The sequence below is a fragment of the Pyxicephalus adspersus genome, chromosome 10 (genome assembly GCF_032062135.1).
Source record: "Pyxicephalus adspersus chromosome 10, UCB_Pads_2.0, whole genome shotgun sequence".
NCBI classification, from domain to species: Eukaryota; Metazoa; Chordata; class Amphibia; order Anura; family Pyxicephalidae; genus Pyxicephalus; species Pyxicephalus adspersus.
The window spans coordinates 1,784,724-1,800,942 of record NC_092867.1 but is presented as its reverse complement, the minus strand read 5'-3'; the positions used below and the strand labels follow the sequence as shown (position 1 = coordinate 1,800,942).

General features: G+C 37.7%; 1 protein-coding gene across 1 annotated transcript in view; it reads right to left on the bottom strand.

The window, feature by feature from the left end:
* The window catches only part of SORCS3 (sortilin related VPS10 domain containing receptor 3), a 319,319-nt gene that overhangs the window by 34,879 nt on the left and 268,221 nt on the right, over positions 1–16,219 (bottom strand). Inside the window, 3 exon segments of the mRNA XM_072423933.1 lie at positions 5,170–5,341; positions 6,974–7,087; positions 12,492–12,622. Coding sequence (XP_072280034.1) covers positions 5,170–5,341; positions 6,974–7,087; positions 12,492–12,622 — 417 coding nt within the window.

Genomic DNA, 16,219 nt, shown 5'->3' with positions numbered 1-16,219 from the left:
GGAGCCGTGCGTGTCATGAGGTTATGAGTGAGAAAGTCATTAGTAGGTGATTGGTGGAGCGAAGGGAACAGCTAGGGGGGATTTATCTATCAGGTCCGACAGGTATGTAGGACAAGAACTGTAAAGGTAAAGCACAGAAGCTGGAATTTGATTCCTGGTGCAATGGAAGCCAGTGTAGAAAATTGCCTAGAGAGGCAGAAGATGAGGAGTAGTGGGAAGGAAACAAGATATTTATTTAAAAAAAAACTGTATACAGTGAGAAATGAGGCCATAAATCTTCAAAAACAGTTTTAGGGTTCCTATACAATATAACTTGAACCGGTGGTAGGAATCGTGGTAGGGTGGTAAGAATATGTAAATATCTAAAGACACCCGGGGCGGCCATTGTTTTTCCCCTTTGAAGATATTTGTTGTCTGACTTGAACATTGACCAAATAGGTTCAGTAAGGTCTGAGACCCTAACCTGGAAAAACAGGAATATTACGGAAGTCGGACATTATTGACATACTCCAGAGAGACACAAAGTACTACAATTAAGGGGGTAACTATGACATTTACATAATGGAGAAATAGCAATGACAGCCTTTATGTCTTCCCAGGAAAGATTTACTTTAAGGGATTCTTTTAGGGTAAGTTAAATTTTTAGGATTTTCTTTTAATATATTTTGTATTCATTTTTTTCAAGGAGTAATGATATAACATAATAATTATACAAAGATTGGTGGTATAATAACAATGACAAGCATTGAGATTCATTATATAGCTGAATACAAGTAAGGGGACTATAATAAAAAAAGATTCTTATGTAACAAATGAGTAAATTAAAGTGTCTTGTGGTTTGTTTAATGTCAATAAAAAGCAGCCTGCGGGGAGCAGTGACATCAGTAATAGAAAAAATGGTATCTGATAATATTTAGTAGAATTAGTTTCACTGTAGATTAACACTAAGGTCGGACAAATTAAATCCAGATGATGGTTAGTATATGGCTGGAGGATCATTATCTAGAAGGCAATAGGCATACCATGCAGTCTATTCAATGGTGGAAACAATTCTTTTTCTTGTGTTTATTGGCAATAAGGATATAAATGATTCCCATACTTCAAACAACCCATTGACACGGGATTCCTTAGCTATGGAGGCTTCAATCCATTCCGTCTGGAATACAAACCATAGCTTTTCAAGAAACAGTGAGGGGAAGTTTGGTGTAATCCAATTATGAAAAATTCTTCTTCATTGCTACCAGCAAAATTATTGTCAGGAGTTTACTACATACTTTGGTAATTCTCGTTCCCTGAAGGGTTAGTTCCCCAAAAGTTTCCCAAGCGGTTGGTAATTCACCAACTTTCGAAAGGCATATAATTCAATTGTTCTTTAAAAGTACCGGACTTACACACATCTTCACAGCATGTGGTATAAATCTGCCTGTGAGGAGGAGCCGAGACCTATCTGATAGGAACGCATTGACGAGATGTAAGGATTTATTTTAGGGAGATAGGATGAATGCTGAGGGGTATTTTTAGGGGTAAGTTAAGTGTTAAGAATTTTTGGAGGAGCGGTTAAGTATTGAGTGTCCATTTTGGAGCATAGATGAATTGTTCATCATAATGCCTCACTTAGGGAGTAGGGAGTGTTTAGGAGCAGTAGGGGAGATGTTTTAGGGACCGGTAATAGTTAGAGAAAGAAACGGGTGCTGAAAGTCTAATTAACATTTGTAGTCATGCCAGAAAATCTTTGGTCCAGATGTTCTGTGCTGGGTTTCAGAGCCAATAACTAATGTAGTGGAATAGGTAATCTCCAGCCGATACTGTAACTGAGTCCAGAAAAACCATTAGAGTTACCATTGATACCGGCATCTAAAACCCAATTTAACTCCTTATCTGCCTCAGTTGTGCTGAAGGGTTTATGCAAATGATATTCTGATAAGAGAAGAAAGCAACCACTAGGGAATTTAAGTAATATATCCAAACCAAATGCTTAGCAGATGTCAAAGCTAAACTCCTAGGGTGGTGTCAATAAACCTACAGCTGCCAAGCCACCTGCTGGTTGTCAGTGGAAGCACATGCAAGGTGTGTTAAACCACAGTGCCACCAGCAGGCGACATAGGGAGCTGAAGGCTTCTTGGCAAGGATATAAAACATTAAATTGTTCCAGTTCTGCATTATTAGATTTTTTTTCTTTTTAATGCAAACTGAAAAAGTACTTAAATTTGAATTTGTATCAACCCGTTTCATCCTTTGTATAAAAGAGCTTAGGTTAGAAAAGGGGAAAGCAGGACAAGGTGCCAAGTGCTGCACTGCTGATGTTAGGACTAGATTATAGGGGGATTAGAGGTTAGGTGATCAGTCTGTACTTTCACTGTCCTGTCACATTTTGGGAGATAGAAAGGACCTGTCTGTGGTATGTAACTGAAGCAGAGAAAATTCAAGTCTGCTGCTCTGCCATGAGCCCCCATATATCATATGCACTGGCAATTAGCTGTTTCCCTGGAGTTCATCTTTAAACTAGCTGTATTTAAAATACAATTAATAACTTTAAATATCTTCCCATAGTAAAATTTTAATAGCATCACCGTCTAGATACTTTTCTCCAAACGCATAGACTTCAGACACACAACCCGCAAATATTCTCGCTGGCTGACTTATTCTGGGGCGCCAGGCTATGAAATATTGAAAGTGATTCACTTGGCTCAGACAATGTCCCTATCTACGAGTTTATGAATATAAATTAAAGTGGAAATGAGCTTTCTCGAGTGGAATAAGGTGACTGCTCTGCAAATCCATTTGTGACACATGTTCAGCGAGCGCTACTATTAAAGTTATGAGTGAAGAGTGTAGGAATGGAGTTGTGTAATAGAACTATATGGCTAAACTAGGAGTTTCACGATTTTAATGAAATGTACCCTTGTTCTGTGTCCTTCTGTACTGCACCTTATCAGCATTTTTTATCACCTCTTCTAGTGGTGAAGTGGTGAAATATATAGATTCTGTCCTAGGATTTCCAACAAAATGTATACATCTGAGCTTAAATGTACAGGAATTTAATGGAAGGGCAACCCCAGGGTGCTGGTATAAACTAAGAAGCTGAATTAGTCTGGAGAATAGTGGTATAGCTGGGCACACCTGACCCAAATATATTAGCCCCCCCCCAATGGCATTAATCCGGCACCCACTGCTTGATATGTAACAGCCCCAACTAATTTCACACTTTCTGCAGATACCATGGCCACCTTTTTTACCTCCTGGATAAGAATGAGCACAATTATTTTAGCCAAATTATATTTTTAATGTTGAAAATTTTGCTTATTGAGCTGCTTCATCAAAAACAACCCATTGTCTTTTACAATCTAAGAGTTGGAAGAGAGCATGTATACAATAGGAAGGTGGCGTAAAACGAGACTTTGTAGTGATAAATTAGGAGACAGATAAAGATTGGTACGTAAGTTTGAAAAAATGGGTTCTGGGGCTTTTAAAATGTACTCAAAATAGGAACAAGCCTATTGGTATGAAGAAGGGAGATCCAGAAAGTGAGGGTGACTATAGAAGTGCTACAATCATACATGGGAAGAGGTGATGAGGAAGAAAGTCATTGAAGGTGCGGAGAGGGCGACTAAGGGTGAGTTTGTGTATCAGGTCAAAAATGTACGTAGGACAGGATCTGTGGAGTGAATATTGTAGCAGGATCATGGCTATGAAGTGTCAAAAGAAAAAGCAGGGAGTAGGAAAGAGATTCAGAATCTCAATTCAACCAATCCCTTGCTTTTGGCAAATGTATACATGGTAGTCTTTCTTTGTTTATCCGTGGCATATAGCAATTCATCCTACAAGTCGAACAATGAGAACCAAATGGAATTCAGAATTTTTAATTCTCTAGTTCCATACTTGTTCAAGACCCGAGGCTCATGATGGAGTACAGCAAAGATGATCTGGATGCCCTGGAGCCTGATAATTTGAAAAGTCACCAATGGCAGCCCTCGGAGTTCTGCCCAAATGAAAAATAACTTGACTTTTATTTAAATTCCCGATCAAGCAAAGAGTATGAGCTTTACACTGAACCAGCATGTAACAATAAATATGTTTTTGTTTAAGCCTTTTACACTGTACGTGTTGCCTTTGGTATTTTTATAATACTGATTGTTTGTTTTATGCAAGGTGGCTTTCTCTTCAATTTCTTCCAGATTTTACAAAAAAACCAAAACAAATGTGTAGATTGTGATAAATGCCTGCAAACAACATATTCTTGTTATTGATATTGATGAAATGTAGAGATGTCACCTTTCCGTAACCCCCAGCTTATTTAGATAAACAGATATATCTATTTAGGCATTCCTCTGTACAAACAATAGCAGATGGCAATATGAATGTGTATTTTATGTATAATAAGATGCCAGTTTATATAGACCTGGGCAATAATGTTCATTTTCCAAATTTGTGGGGCCAATACCTTGGGGAACAATGATATAGCAATCAGGAGGAAACTACCTTTACTGAAAACAGCTGCCATTTAGGTCAATCTAGCTAGAGAAACTAAAATGTGGACAATTGCCTGGCTAGAGAGGGAATGCCACGTGAATGACAGCCTGTGTAGAAAGAAACCACCAGTTAAAAGACCACATGGCTAGAGAGAGACAGCCATGTGAATGAAGAGACCATTGTGTACATCAGCCATTCCCAGCTAGGTTTCCTCTAGAATTTTTTAGGGGTTCTTTGACTTGCGGATGATTGACATCCCATTTGATGGTGCCTGCTTAGTTCTAGGGTCAATGCCATTTGGCAGAGCCAGCTGCAGGACAGCTTTGACTTATTTAGCTGGCTGGAAGCGTGGCATTCTGACCGCCATTGTAAGAAGGAACATTCATCCCATTGAGTTCTAATGTAGGAGCATTTCCCTACTGATTCTCAGTGATTTGATTTTAGCAGAGGTTTTCTGAGATCTCAAAAATATTTCAAGGTTTCCTTTGGGGTAAAAAGGATGAGAAATGCTCATGTAAATGATAGCTTGCCTAGAGGGAGAATACCATGTCAAGTTTAGTCAAAAAAGGTTAATGAGGTCAACATAAAGCACAATATTCATATAGACTAGCATGAAAATGGATCAGTGACATCGTTGTGTTTAGGTTTCTAATCACAGTGGCCCTCCCGGCTAAGCACAGGCTTTATTTTTTGTCTCACCTCCTCCAAGTGGACAAGGAAAGTCACATTCTGCCCTTGGTGAACACCCAGTTTCCCATCACTTGTAGTAAGCTGAAGACCTTGTGGGGCTTTTCCTGAGCACTGCTGAGCCTTGGCCCTGTACTGTTCCCGTAACCCATCCGTGCAATTGTTGGACACAATCCTGCGGTACCTACAATACCAAATCACGTAAAAAAGAGTTAAAGAGGTTGAGACACTCAAACCATAACAGAAACAACACATTGATTTAAAAGAATATTATTTTGTTAAAGTATATCCAAACATATTTTTGTTAGGTACATCTTTGTCTTATTTGAAAGATGTCTCTATGCTTCCTGTTCTGAAGATTCACCACACATTTTTCCATAATTAGGTAAATCTCCACTACAACAAGTGCTTTCATTCCCTCTATTTCTGTTTTGGGGGACAAATCAAAATGTTTATTTCTTCATAAATGTCAGTCATGCTACATGGGCAATGGTCACCAGGACAAGTAGAGTTGGTGGCTTTCTCAGGAAGTTGACTGATGAGATCCTTGTGAATGGATTCCTGGGCCTGGACACCTGCTGTGGTCATTATGAGGACGTCACACTGCTGTGCCCATTATAAGGGGTTTCCCATCATCCCCTGTGCTGAGTTCCCAAGTCTGCACACCTGTTGTGCCAATTATGGGGGTCTACCACAAACCCCATGCTGAATTATGCAATTTTAACACCTGATGTGCCCATTATAGATGCTCCAGGGTCTGCACTCCTACCATTCTCTCCTTCTACGAATATGAGGGGTTCTCATTATCCCTGTGCTAAGTTCCTCGGTCTGTACTCCTGGTCTGCCCTTTATCGGGTGCCCCACTATCCCTGCTGGATTTTAGTGTTCCAGTAGGAGCCGGAACAAACAAAGGTGAGTGGGGACATCCAAAGCTTTAGGAAGATTAGAACACAGTTGGCAATTATTGCAATAATAATGTAAAACTTACAAAGCCCACCAGGAAACAATCTATCCTAACTTACATATAATCCCCCCGCTGTAGTGATATACCACATATACAGTGATACAAATTGTACCAATATACAAGTATAAAAGTTAAGTGTGCTTCAATTATTTAAATTTGGTATCCAATATCTAGGTATACAGGTAGTCCCCAGGTTACATACGAGATAGGGACTGTAAGTTTGTTCTTAAGTTGAAATTCCATGTAAGTCGGAACACGTACATTATTTTAATAAACGCAATTAGGACAGATGTTTGTTTTAACATATTTTTAGGCACCATGGTGTCAGTTACCGTATAAAATCCTCGCTGTGAGCTAATCATAAAAAAACATTATAAACCCTAGACAATCATTAACTTCTGGAGCAAGCTGTGCTTTGGTGTGCATTAAAAAACAACTGCAGAGTTTGTCTTGGTCATTATTGAGTTACAAGAGGTTGCAGAACAGCTTAGTCCCTAAGATCACCCAAAACCTCAGCTGTGTTTAGCAAAAGATTTCTTCTGCAAGTCATGAAAACCTCCCCTCCCCCCATCCAGCCTCCGTCCTGCACAGGAGCGTTCGTATCTAGGAGTCGTCCATATGTCGAATGTCCTTAACCTGGGGACTACCTTATCTAGATTGATCATTTTCTACTTTTTTGTCATTTTAGTTTGGTTCTTATTGAAAAATGTAACCCAAAACCAATCAAATGTGTTTTACTTCAGTTTATTTGTCATTGGTTTGATTTATTTGGTTACCTAAAAAATTCTATAGTGCAGGTATGAAGTTTTTACTTCTGAGGCATGATTACTATGGTTTGATATTCGGTCTTACCCACTGCTCTTCAGATAGCTCTGGCCCTGGCCGCAGTCTTTGGAAATTGAAGCTGGGTTAAACCAAAAAGCTGGGGTGCACTGGTTCTTCCCATGTCTCTCATAGCCATAGTCACTGGAAGACAGAAAAAAACAACGTATTAAAGACTATCCAGTGTCTGACATCACACTGGCACAAGAATTATATGGTGTTATCAAATCATTCCCTTCCCCATGAAATTGACATTTTGGTTTATTTACCCCCACTGCCAAACCCCCCCAACCCCCATCATTTTCAAATTTTGCCACCTCCCCACCTTTTCTCTCCCCTATTCACTACATTTATATTCTGCCCTCCCCACAGCAAATCCATAATTTCCAAACACCCCACACTTCCCACATCCACATTTTCCCCTTTCCTTCGCCAAATCACCAAATTTCTTCATCTTTCCCGTCCACACCCACATTCTATACTTCCCCAACACTTTCACATTCATTCTTATTACATCCATATTTTCCCTAATATTTTATTTTCAGTCATATCCATATTCCCTCTTTATTGACCATATTCATTTTCTCACCTACAGTATTCACATTGTCCCCAACCACTTCCACATTCTCTCCTACCACATCCACCTACATCCCAATTATTTTCACGATTTACATAGTACTCATCCCCCCTCCCGCCTCCCCATCACAATAATACATTCTCCCTTCCCTGACTACACACCCCCCACCTCAAACATTCACATCAAAACTCTCAATTCTGCTTTCCATTAATTCAAACACTGTTCTCCAAAATGCCATTTTTTTTTCAAAATTTGGGTAAATAAAACTCTTATGGGTCTATTTATAAATGTCCTTTCCTAAAATATACCCAACCTTTACCCACAATTCACCCTTTTTTTAATTGGAATAAACATATGAATTGTGTTCCTTTTGAATTCAAATTTGTATATATATACACAAATATTGGGTACAATTTGGGTGAAACAAATTTGTAAATAGAACCCCTTAATGTCACGTCTTTTTAGTTTTGACCTCATTCTGTCCAAATCCAAACAAATATATGTTGCCCAGAGATCCTGTTTTTGTAATATAGGGAGGTTTTGGGCAGCACAACAACTATAAGATGGGTTACATCATTTTTTCCCATTAAAGAAGAATTATAAAAAAATTAGAATGTGATTCATTATTCAGCAGATTATATTACCACCAATATATGGTCAATGTATAAATCTTCCTGTAAATCCTGCTATATACAACACCTGTTGATCCTTCTGGAGCTCTTCCTTTTAGACTGTGACAACCCTAAGCTTCCTAATAACATATGGCAACCTTGTCATTCCCGCATCAGCTATGCCCACAAGGTCTTCAGCAGAGCATCCAACTATAGAGAAGATGTGATAATAATATATTTGTCCTATTTTATGGACAAGCCACTGTTCCTGGCCAAGGTGGCTCTGAAGCTTCCAAATGCCAAGTCTATGCAAAAATTCCAAGTTCCCCAAGTGCCATGGCTGGTAACAGTATCTAATTTGCAAAAGACTCAAGAGAGCTTGGAAGGTGTAGTATATCCTTGGCATTTCATTTGTATGATTGAAAGCCGCAGGATAGCCCTGCCCATGAGCAGCTGATAAGGTCAGACAGTCTGGAACAATCTAAAAAGCAAAATGATGATCATAGGAAACCAATGAAATGTTTTTTAAGTCTCTGAACAGCTTTCAACTTTCCCTTGACAGTGTAATAGGCTGCTGTTCCGAAGTGTCTTCGCTTGTACTTTAAATAAAATCGCACTCGGCGCTTGCTCAGCCTCTCATCATAAAACGTGCCTATGGGCGACGCGGTAATTAAGAAAATGTTCACTAACTGTTCAAAGTCTCCCATTAATATTTCACAGAATTAAAAACAAAGTTTCCATCTCCCCTTAAGGATGATCTCATGTACATTAATGCTTTTCAAATGTGTATTTAACCAAAAATACTGCTTGAATCTCAACTTTGATACCTTTGTTTTAAAATAGATGTAAAACTCTCCCATTTTCCCACCCCATCCACATTTTCCCCTACCAGAGTCTTGGTTTGGATTTCCTTCAATGTGTATCATTATTAATATTTCTAACTTCAGCATATGTAGCTGTAACGATTGGGTAAAAACCTGATAAACCTAAAATTTTGAATATTTTTTTTCTCTTTTTTTTTCTTCCTTTTTCTTTTTTATTCACAAGTGTTCTACTGGCTATCCCCCTCTTGTAGCCCTTTTACCAGTACTTTGTAGGCACTGTTCTTTATATAGAACTTGTAGGCACTGTCCTTTATACAGAACTTGTAGGCACTGTCCTTTATATAGAACTTGTAGGCACTATCCACGCACAGAACGCTGAATTATTTGTTACTGGCCTTCCAATCTCTGCGAATCGGCAGCAAGGGAAGATTTCAATTATTCCTTCTCCTTGTAGGCACTGTCCTTTAAACAGAACATGTAGGCCCTGTTCTTTATATAAATCCTGGATTTTTGGCAATGAGTTTTCTAATCCCTTCCTGCTAATTATATTTTTAGCCAGCTACGCTACATCCATTTATGCTTTCCAGTTGTTCTTTTGTGTTGGTGCATCAGATGTGTGTGCCTCCTTGTTGGTCCTGAGCCATATGTACACCATCATCATTGCTACTACCACCACTACTATATCTGTACACCACTAAGGTATTTGTACTGAACGCCTGAGGAAGCTGACTAGATCTGCGAAACGCGTTGAGTAAAAAATTGTCCCCACCAACCTCTGTTTTGTGTATTGTTTGGGGGGAACCGTACTTACCTTCTTATGGGGTAGCAGAATACTTTCTTGTAAACTGATCTTATCAACCCTTAGTGTTTGAGTTTTGAACCTCCTTTCTAGTGACAGAAAACATTTTTCTAATGGCCTATATGGCCCCTTGATTCCTTTGATTTTATGTGTGTTTTGTTAAGTGTGTGTTTTTCCCTTTTCCTTTTTTAAAAATATTTTAAACAAACTACTTGTAAGTAAAGTATGTTTTCATGAAACTGCCATCATCAATTTCCTTACAAATCACACTTTCTGCCCCATTTTCTTTTAAAGGCTTCTTTACTCCAAACAGAGAACTAGGACTCACCTCTTTTTCCATTGTTTCATAAGGGGATGTGGTACGCATTGATTCAATAATTGTTTAGGGGGTTTTCATTTACTTCCACAGTGAACCACAACTTTCTGCTTTAGTTTCAACCCTGGCCCAAACCTCTCCCATTCAAGTTAATGGAAGTGTAAAGAAATATTTCTTTGCATGTGGCTCTGTGAGATTGTAGAGCTGTTCCAGAAAGCGATCGGTCTTTTCACTGCAGGCTCGGTTTTTTTAAGAACTGCTCCGGAGCTGCAACCCTTACCCACTTTCCATGCAAATACGATTGCTCTTGTGCAGTTAGCTACGTGCCCAGGAGCGGCCAACAATGCTTTTTCCTCCAAGGTATGAATCGGGCCTTCCAACGGTGGTTAGAATACCTCCCTTATAGACAGCTTAAAGAACACGGGTGACAGGCCGTGGGTTCTACCAAGTGGCACTGGACCTGCAGCTATGCAGCCACCATTGGATGGAAGGTCAGTTAGTCATAACTTAGGTAAGCCATTGAAAACATAATAAATAATAATAATAAATACCCTGTGGAACCCCAAGATTCCATGGGACCCTAATTGAATATGGCTGTTCCAATGGGTTTTTGAGAGCTTTTCTGTTGGATAAAAGTTTAGAGCATGGACACATTGACTTAGCTTTGTAAACTGAAAGAACAGATTTTAGAGATTGATTTACATCAACTGTTGTAGAGAATCAACTGTTTATCGATGGACAACATTTATAGTGAACAAGTCAATCAAACTGAAATTGAATTGAGATCAAATCACATATAGCTAGCTTTACAACCTGTTCTATATCAGAGTTTATTAGCTTTAGCTCTGCTTATAATACCGATGCTTCTGCTCCTCCAATGTTATTTTATATGATCGTTCTAAGTTTATGAGTGTTCCCTTGGTAACAACGATAAATACATGAACAACATGTACAAGCACCATTTACATCTAAATACTGTATTGTTGAGCAAGGACATTGCTACTCATTTACTATATTCCTTCCGAAAAACAAGGCGGCTATGAAGTTATTTTATTGCTGGTTAATAACTTGGCAATTAAAATATACCACAAGGCCAAAGACAATGCTAAATAACATAAAACTTTACAATGGTGTACCCTTGCAAACCATAATGGCCCGTGCTTTGAGTTCAGTCAACATTTAGAACAGCTCTGTTAGCTCCATTAAAAATTCAAATAGCTCATTCTGGACATAAAAGACGTATTATGTTATCCTCTCCTCTTGTCGTCTTCTAGCTTCCCCAGCATTCTACTACAGTGTTTCTCAACCAGGTTTTCCTCCAGAGGTTCCTTGACCTGTCAGGTCAGTTTAACTGACACCAGTTATGTTTTTAAGGGTTACCTTTTCCCACTGGCCAGCAATGTAAATGGAATTCTTTCCATTGACTATTATGCTAATGTAACATGAGTTTTGTAAATGGTAATTATGGAAGGGATTCTCTAGAAGTTATTCCTGATAGGGTTCATGGTACAACCCTTCATCATGAAGAAGCCAAGTGGCAAAACGCGTCAGAACCTTGAGATTTTGTTTGTTAAACATCTTCTGACATCCTGATTTATTGTTTTAGGTACTTGTCTGTACAGTTTGTATAACTTAGAATCAAACAGTAGTACAGTTGGTCTTTATTGGAAATAGGACACAATCAATGTGTGAATAAATAAATCTTCTTTTACACATTAGGATTGCCATCAAAAGCCTGCTCATTCCCTCACTGTGCCTCCATTGTAGACTTATTCAGGCTTGGCAACTATTAACCCAAATTTAACCTAGGAACCCTCCATTGGTAGACCCTTGCTTGCTTAAATATGTTTAATCTAGATTATTTTAACTTTTCAAGATATCCTATCAAAAAGTATGTTTTACTCACATGCAGTGTAATCTGAATTTCTACGTTTCACTAATTTGAGGGTCAATTTGAGTCAATTCTCAGCATAGCCCCCTTCCTTCCCCATCCCTTCCTTCACCTATCTGCATAACATTTATATAGATGCTGCAGTAAAAGGTAAAATACGCACATTTCTTGAGTAAAAACTCAATGCTGGCATCATATCCAAGATTCCCACACAAGGATGACTTGTATATAACTTAGCTAAAAACTTGTGGGGAGATTGTTGTTGAAATAAATAATCCAGGAACAGGGTCTCTTTAGGATTGTCGTGTACTGTTAGGCATTGTTTGGATATTTGCAAACGAAAGATGGTATCACTCTGTAATCCCAATCTACTTTTTCCTTGAGAGGTACCCCACCAAAATGTTGACATAGTAAGAACATGGCAGACTATCCTTACTAATAAGCTGGTTGATGTTATGTCTAGCACTCCAGTAACCCATACATCACACAGAACTGGTAACAAAGCCATATGAACAGTGCACATAACTTACCATTCAAAGTCCCAGTGAGAACACAGACATGGCTCTGTGATGGTCCGTAGATAATCTTTCCCCAGCATACACTTGGATCCAGGTCTCCTTTTACGATAGGTCTTCCTCTCCCCCATCACGCAGAAGTCCCTCTAAAAAAAAAAAAAACAATATGACTATAAGGAATGGAGTGAATGAAAAGAGAGAAAAATAAAATATTAATAGCAAGGTGCACATTTTGAAAGCAAACACAACTGGTTTGCAGGAGGCATGGAAGAGGATAATCTCATTTAAATTGGAGCAACCAACCCTGAACAAGGGCAGGGGTCTTCAACAGCTTCTGCCTTTCACATATAAGGCCAATACTGTTTTATTTCAACATTATTTCACACCATTAGCCATGTATATCAAAGGGTAGACATCTATGCAAGCTTTCTTATAACAAGGATGGAAGTTTGAGGCTAGAAAAGCTTTTACACAACTTTGACACCTTCCATTCTGTTCTTGGACAATCAATATTTGTCTTGTTACATTTCAGGGTAAAGTGGTTCGGGAAAGCTACAAAATATTCTCAACATTACAAGAATAAGTCCAATTAAATATGAATAATTACCACTATATTTACCTTTTACCATTTCAATTAGGAAATTCATCCCTACCTATGACTACTAAAAGGCTATTCCAATGAGAACCTGAAATCTGTCACTGGTAGAGAAGGAATAGTTGAGCAGGGGTAATTAATTCAACCCAAACATCTATTCACCAAATGAGGACCCCTAAGTCTTCTTTGATCCACCATTCAGATAAGTACTCTTTCTTTTTTACTTTTACGTTCCAAACTGTGTAACCTTTTGGTTAGTGAAAATAGCTGCACTTCTTTTTCCATCTTTTTCTTGCTCCAGACCTATCCTAATCAATTCACACATTTAGTATATCAGACCATACATACTGTATAGAGAAAATGTGCTTACTTTCTGTGAAAAAAGAATAATATACCACTAAACCCGGATAAAGAAGACAAATGGAAAGCTTGACTTTTCCTGTAAGAGTCAATTTTGGCCTTTTCCCCTTCCAATGACAATGACAAACATTTTCACAGGCCAATAAGGATTCTTAGGAGATGAGGTCCAATCTCAATTGCAGAAGAAGTCAAGGTATGCTTATATCTTTAGCTGCTTGTATCTATTGATTATTTAGGTGTAATTGCATTAGAAGTAATCTCTGTTTTGTATTCTTTTCATTATACGCTAAGTTTCAGGTGCTTGAGACGGGTTTATTATAAAACAGCTGTACCAATATGGAAGAAATGTTCTGAGAGCTGAAGCCGCCTTTATTTGTATATAACATATAACTTCTGCTCAACATATCGTGAAAGGTTAAATGAATGTTTTATTATCATAATCTCCCAGTGTCTAGAATAAGCAGAATATCGCTTCAAGGAGAAGAGAAAATGGGAGTGATCAATAGAACTCTGTTAAGTGAACATCCTTCGGGAAAGCCACCTACGCTTGCTTTAATTAAAGAATAATTATGGAGTCTCTAGCTCCTTGTTTGGAGTTTTTTCAGACATTTTCGAGATGAAGACAGTTTAATCTTGTATTCTATGTACACATAAACGAGAGAAATTCAGCAACTACTGTTTCAGAGGAAGATTCTATCAACTGTACAATATCATAGGGATTCTGTCTGATTAGGGAGGCAATGAATACAACTGTATTTAATTATTTATTATGTATTGACTGTATATAAGTGTAATTAGAAAATGAAAGTGGAAGATAAAGAAGGAAATACATAAAGGTAAACATTAAGGGAAAGTTTAAAAAAAAAGGAAAGGAAGGGAACTCAAAAAGAAATGGAAAAAGCAGAATGGAAAATGGAAATAAAAGAGATAGAATTAAAAAAATCAACAAGAAAATGAATGCATGGGAAGTGACTACTCCAGAAGGGAAATAGTGGATGGGAATGAAGGGAAGGATGGGAAGGGAATGAAGAGGAAAGAAGATAATGGACAAGAATTGACAAAATGGGAAGAGATTAAATAAGAAGAAAAAGCAACTAGGAAGTGTAGATGTGAATGAAATTGCTTTATCCTACCTTCCCATCTCTTTGAGTGGGAAGGGATATAAATAGATGCAAAATATAAAGACTGGGAAAGCAGAGAATGTAGAAGAAAGAAGAAATGATGGAAAATGAGTTTGAAGGAAAGATAATGCATGAGAAGAAAAATCAAATGATAACATGGAGAGGAAAATACAATAGATAAGAGGAAATTGAAACAAAAGATAAAACCTATGATGATAAGTATAGATGGGAAGAGACATTGATGGATGGGGTCAACCTAATGCATGAAAGGATCAGAATGGCATGGATGAAATAGGAAATGAAAGTAATGAATGGGAAGGGGATGGAAGGAAGAGTAATGGATGAAGGAAAAGGAAATGTAATAAATGAGATTGGGTTAAAAAGGAAGGGAATGGTTAGGAAGAAGAAAGTATGGAAGACAAGGGAATGAATGAAAATGGTAAGAAATGGATCAGAAGGGGAATGAGGGAGAGAAAAAAAGGAAATAGATGAGAAAAGAAAATAATGGATGGGAAGGGGTAGAAGGGTAACGGATTTAAAAATGAAATAATCAGAAATCAAAGATAGGAATAGGAAGGTCTGAAATAAACACTAATGTATGAAAAAAAGGCCAGATAGTATGGGAAGGGAAAAGGTTAGGAAAAAAGGTGATGGATAAGAGGAAAAACAAAATGAACAATTGGGAGGAGAAAAAAAAGAATAGGATAGAAAAGAAAAATAGAAAAGGATGAGTGAGAAGAGAAATAAAAAAATTGACACAAAGGTTGAAAGAAAAGGGAAAGTATGGATGAACATTTCTCCAACCATAGCCTATAATTACCATACAATGCTTGATCATTCAAAAGTTCCACGTGCTGTTTCCAACACATCGGCATATTTATAAGTATTGAATCTGACATTCACTGCAGGTGACTTTTCCAGGTTTATTTGTTTTAACAGTGATTGATTCACCACCAGTAAATGTAAAATCATCTCACAATATTTATTCCTTAATAATACATTATTATTATTATTAATAAAATAAATGTTTAAAATAAATGCCTGAGAACAATTCCACATTTCTCACATGTAACTATTTGTTCACCATCTCTTTTTTTCTTTATTTGCAGTCCTTGGCCTTTACTTCCATTTTCATTTTATTTTTTCCATGTGGCAAAGTTTATTCTCCTTTATCCTAAACCTTCGCCTGTAACACTTTAAGTAATTGCCCCTCGACCGACTCAATCACTCTTCTATAGACAAGATTTGTGCCCATGTGTGTCATAACGGCCTTTTAATGGACTTCTCAGAAATCAGATAAGTACTAAAGTGCTTACACTGGAAGATTTGCCATTACGGAGTCTGGCTGATAGGCTAATGGCACCAGGAGATAGGTCCATTATTATAAATAGGAAGTTTCATACAGAGATTCCATTCCTTCTACATTTCATTGCGCTTTTTGACTTCACAATCCCATAAGTACAAAAAAAGAAGCAAATTAGATTTATTTCAGAAATCTCTGTTGAGTAGATAATGCCTATAATGCATTGTAGGAAGAATATTATTTTTCACTGTTGAAAACATATATACAATGTGGCCAACTTCTATGCAAACTGTTGTTCTTAAAGAAAAATCAATATGGTCTAATTTGATATTTAGGCTTTAATTTTATAAACTGATGTTTTTTA